Here is a 5,022-nt window from a genome sequence, read left to right as displayed (position 1 = left end):
GTAGTCTCTGTACTCACATCACCCCCATGGCAGTGCAAAATCAGCCATTGTCACTTTCTCCTCTCTCTCTTTCCCACTGTTGCAATAGATAGGAAAAAATAGTTAATGGGAGGGGAGGGGAGGGGAATGGAAACAGATCAAAATTAGCACTAGTCGTCCTAACGGAGGTCCACGGTCGCGATGTGACACTTTATAATAAAATAACTACTGTTGTGATACCCATGTCTTCCTCCCTCCCGGACTTTTCCTATAAGTGTTTTTAACATAATAGCGTTCTTACAATTTCAAAATCACACATAGAAAAGAATCGAGAAGCATTTTCATGACTACCACACCTTTTATGACAGCCAACATCTCCAAGTTTTACGTTTTACATTTTAGACATTTAGCAGATGCCTTTAGCCAAAGCGACTTACAACAAGTACATTGTACAGTGAATCATCTATACATCAGTCATCATAAGAAAAACAAATCTATGCTAGGACCAGGGGCCATTGGCAGTCACAATGCTAAAAGATGGAAGAATTACTCTTTTTTCTTTTTTCATTTCATTATTTTTATATACAGTAGAGAAACTTTACAGGGGGGTAGTGGGGATGAAGAGGTCTTTAGGAGGACAGTAAAGATGTAGCCTGAAGAGATAGGTCTTCAGTCTACAGCGGAAGATAGGTAGTGACTCTGCAGTCCTGACAGCAGTGGGAAGCTCATTCCACCACCAGTCACATCCTGAGACGCAATTAACACCTGTCCCCAAAGTGCTAGCCTTACCGTAGCTTTACCCTCATCATAGTGATTCAATGGTGATGGCTTACCCATTTCAACCATAATGGGTCGCACACATAGGGCCCCAATTTGATTCAGCAAATAGTGCTGAGCAGAGCAAAAAATACCTTACAACTCAGAATACAGCATGATTTTTAATCCATTAATCCAATTTATCCATTGTTAAAATCAAGCTACAGTAAAAATAATGCTGTAGATTATTCAGCTGTAATTATTCAGTCAGAGTTTTTGTAATTAGTAAGTTATTTGCATGATCAATGTGTGATTACTGTACCAGTGCGCACCCAGCCTCTGAAGAAGATAAACATACCCTTTATCACACCCGTATGTCAAAACGCAGAGTTTTGCTCTCAGTTTATTTAGATGTTGTTTTCAGTGAGCATCCTATGATATCTCCTCCTGTGTGTATATGAAGGCTACAGTAAGTGTGTCTGCGTAAATACCAGTGATGTTGATAACAATACCTAAAGTCTGCATTCAATGTGTAATGATATGGATAATGGATGAGGCAAACAATTGTCTATAATGCGCTCCACTTTTGACTGCGGGTTAAAATACGTCCGTCAATATGCTATACAGTATTCGATGTGTAGCTCTTTAAAATACAAAATGTGTTTTTTCTAAGTCCTGACTAAACACAACCAGTGCATAATAAACTTTTTGCATGGTATTGATCTAATTCGATGATTCATTACACTGTTACACTAACGTCAACAAATGGACGTCTCCGGACCTCACTCTGTGTTCTTTATTAGTAATGACGGGCTGCGGCTTCTAGTTAACAGGTATTTTCTTAGAAACTGCATGGTACATTAGTAATTACTTACGTACTCATTTGTTTATCTGAGATTTGTTATAGCAAGCACCACTTGTCACCTTTTGTTACCAGGTTGTTTTACCAATTTATTTGAATTCTTTGAAAGAAGTACCAGAAAGTACACATTGTTACCACATGATTACCAACAATAGTTATACCAGGTACGTGGAAACTAAACTGCTATCAATTTGAGCATGCAAGTGTGGTAAGTTGTGTAAGGATATGCATACATTCATACATTCATAGTCTGTTACTTCTATGTGTTTGTTCCCCTCAGTTGCCTTCACACAGGGAGGTGCCATCCAGTTTGCCGGCTCAGGAGCTGAGGGTATGCAGGTCATGCAGCCTCTGACCATGTCCAACACAGGGGCTCCCCAATCTGCTGCAACCATTATTCAGTACTCAGCACAGACAGGCGATGGCCCTCAGCAGTACTATATGTCAGGCAACAAGATGGTGGTACCAGGTAAATACTCCAGAGGTCTTCAATATTATCATATAGCCTAGAGGTGGGCATAATCAGGCTACTGCATTTCATGTTCATTGGTCATAAATAATGGTGTGTACTGTATTCGTAGTAGAAGTAGTAGTAAAGAGAACTATACATTCGATACATATATATATATATATACACGTTGTACATGTAGAATTCTTCTCCTAAAGTATGTAGCTTGAATTTGAAGCCCAAAAAACTTGCCAAGAAGTTAAAAAAGACTGTTTTGGAGGTTCAAAGGAAGTCCTGTGATGCCATGCAAAGAGAATGAGCATCAATAAGTTAGCATACTCATCTTCCAGCAGAGGGAGTCCCTGTTTTGCTCAAGGTAGCGCTGATGCGTGCAACTCTGTTGAATACGATGTTTTACTTGTGTACATTTTCCCCTGCAATACATGAAGTGTAAAGAATCAGAGATTCCATACCATATGGGTTTATGCTGTAAGGCTTCCTCCCCATCCTCTTTCAGAGGTGCGGATATGGCAGAATAATTTTTCTGTCTTATTAAAACATGTATGAGAAGCACCTCTGTAAACCCACACTTATGCGTTCTGTTCAATTCTAGCCATGAATTATTTCCAAATAGACAAAAGACAAAAGCAATAGACTGGTGTAGGGGGAGGGCCCACAGAGCAAACCATGGCATTGACATCAGGAGGCCAATGATGTCATCGTGATGTCAATGCCCGTAATTGTAATTGCACACATAGCTGCTGATTTAGAAACATTTCAGTTAGATAGCTGAAGGAGAGGGGTCTCACGTGGATCACTTAGGAGTAGATATGGCTTTTACCTGGCTGAGGCTGAGTTAGGTATGTACAACCATTGGCATTATTATAAAGTTGCAAAGAAATAATTGAACTGTGGATGGAACTCATCCACTCTGTGGTGCACTGCTACGCCCCATCTCAGCTTTTTGATTCATTATTTTTGTATGATATCACAATAATATTTGAGTTGGCTACAGATAGATAATAGGTCAAATAGAATGAAGACTTACCATGAATCATAAATGTATGTGTTGATATCCTGAGATCTGGGCTTTTCAGATATGCCATAGGAACAGTTGTTGTGTTGCTCAGGATCTGTTGTTAGACACTGATATGTAAACATGAATATGTATTAAAATCCTTGAAAGAATGTCTGCGTTAACCTTTTGTAAAACAAAATAGCCTTGGAAATGTCAGTCCCACCGTTTCTCTTTTAAAACAATAATCTGAATTCAACAAGCTGAATACGATTGAAGTATTACTCACAGTGTGTTTCCCTGTTTATTCAGCTCGCTCTCTCTCTCTTTCTCTCCCTGAAAAGCCTCAATGCTCAGCCCACTCACAGCACACAGCTGCTGACGTCACTAGTGTCCTAGAATTGGCCCCCAGCAGGGAAAAGTAAATGCTAACTAGCAAATAAGATGCACATTGACGTCAATCCCAGTGATGACAGACCCTAACCCTTTTGCGAGAGCAAGACTTTATGGAATGAATTTCTGATCCTTGGAAATGGATCAATCTTTTCTGAATTGTTTTTGATGTCGTTATGGGCAGACTTGAATAGGCAATTTGTATGCCTTTTTTTTCAACTAAGTGTTTTGTAAATATGATTTATTTCTCCTTTTGTGTTATGTCATGGTAACATAATGCTGAAGTGGATTACAGTGTAGTAAAGTAACTTTTTTAAATGCTAATTTTACGTGATTTATTTTATGTAAATGTTATGTGAGCATTAGCATTTGCAGTATATAAGCAGGAAACTAATCAATACTGTGTTTGGTGTTATAGAAATGCGGCCTGTAGAGAAAGCATAACAACCATTACATAAAACATTTTTTAATTATTAAGCTACAAAATGTCATTACATATTGATGTGTGCTTATTACAAACACGCTCATACCTCTCTAAAATGGCTTCACACACTAACTCCCTGGTGTATCTCTTCCCCAGCTGCCACAGGTGACATGTCAGCCTACCAGCTCCGCACCCCAACCTCCAGCCTGCCCCAGGGAGTGGTGATGGCAGGTTCCCCCAGCTCACTACACAGCTCCCAGCCTGGGGGCGATGAGGCCACGCGCAAGAGAGAGCTCCGCCTCATGAAGAACAGGTAGTCATTTCGACAAGTCCCTCAGCACCATACCATCCCACAGCCTGATCACACTCATCTCCTGCCTGACTAATCACAGATCATCACTCACTGGAAACCATAAAACATTTTCAAACATGCTACAATGATAACAAATGCATGTGCTGTAAGCCTGCTACGTCCGCTTCCACATCTACCTGGGTTTTTGTGTCTAATCACTGCTGAATGTTCTTGGTCTTTGTTGGGTCCCTTGGGCTTTGTTGTGCTTTAACCTTATAAAAGGAGAAGCTATTTGTTAAGAATGGCTTGATGACATTTTCCTTTGCTACCGCATGATTTTTCTCTTCTGCATGCTGCACGATGTCCTGATTTTGCATGGAGCAAATCATTAAGTCTCTCATATAATGATGATAAGTTTGATAATGATCTTCTGTATGATCAGGCTATTGATGTTGTGGGCCAAGATAGTGTCAACAACAAGATAGTGTGAATTTGTTTATAGGCCTACATACTGTTATAATTCAAGCTAACTCTACATTGTTTAGTGTAGTAGTTGGTTACCTAGATTAGATAACAGATTATTGTTGTTAACTCTCAGATGTAGTTCTCTGATGTATATTGGATACTGGATTTAAGTGAAACGCAACTCAAGTTATTTTGTTCTTGGCTAGCAGTCTTTTCATGGAGGCTGTGTGTTGTCGCTTCCAGGGAAGCTGCCCGGGAGTGTCGCCGAAAGAAGAAAGAATATGTCAAATGTCTCGAAAACCTCGTGGCTGTGCTCGAAAATCAAAACAAGACTCTTATTGAGGAACTTAGAGCTCTTAAAAACACATATTGCTACAAAGCTGAATGA

The 5,022-nt window shown here is 39.8% G+C and overlaps 1 protein-coding gene across 1 annotated transcript; it reads left to right on the top strand.

The window, feature by feature from the left end:
- Positions 1-4,047: 4,047 nt before the first annotated feature.
- On the top strand, positions 4,048-5,022 carry LOC310801123 (cAMP-responsive element modulator-like; the record flags this gene model as incomplete). The annotated part of the gene is made up of 2 exons (XM_083665111.1): positions 4,048-4,190; positions 4,878-5,022. 2 exons carry the CDS (start codon positions 4,048-4,050, stop codon positions 5,020-5,022), a joined length of 288 nt encoding a protein of 95 aa, XP_083521237.1.

The sequence above is a fragment of the Argentina silus genome, assembly GCF_951799395.1.
Source record: "Argentina silus genome assembly, chromosome: 1".
In the NCBI taxonomy this organism is placed as follows: Eukaryota; Metazoa; Chordata; class Actinopteri; order Argentiniformes; family Argentinidae; genus Argentina; species Argentina silus.
The sequence above is the reverse complement of the archived record's forward strand: the minus strand, read 5'-3'. Positions and strand labels throughout refer to the sequence as shown.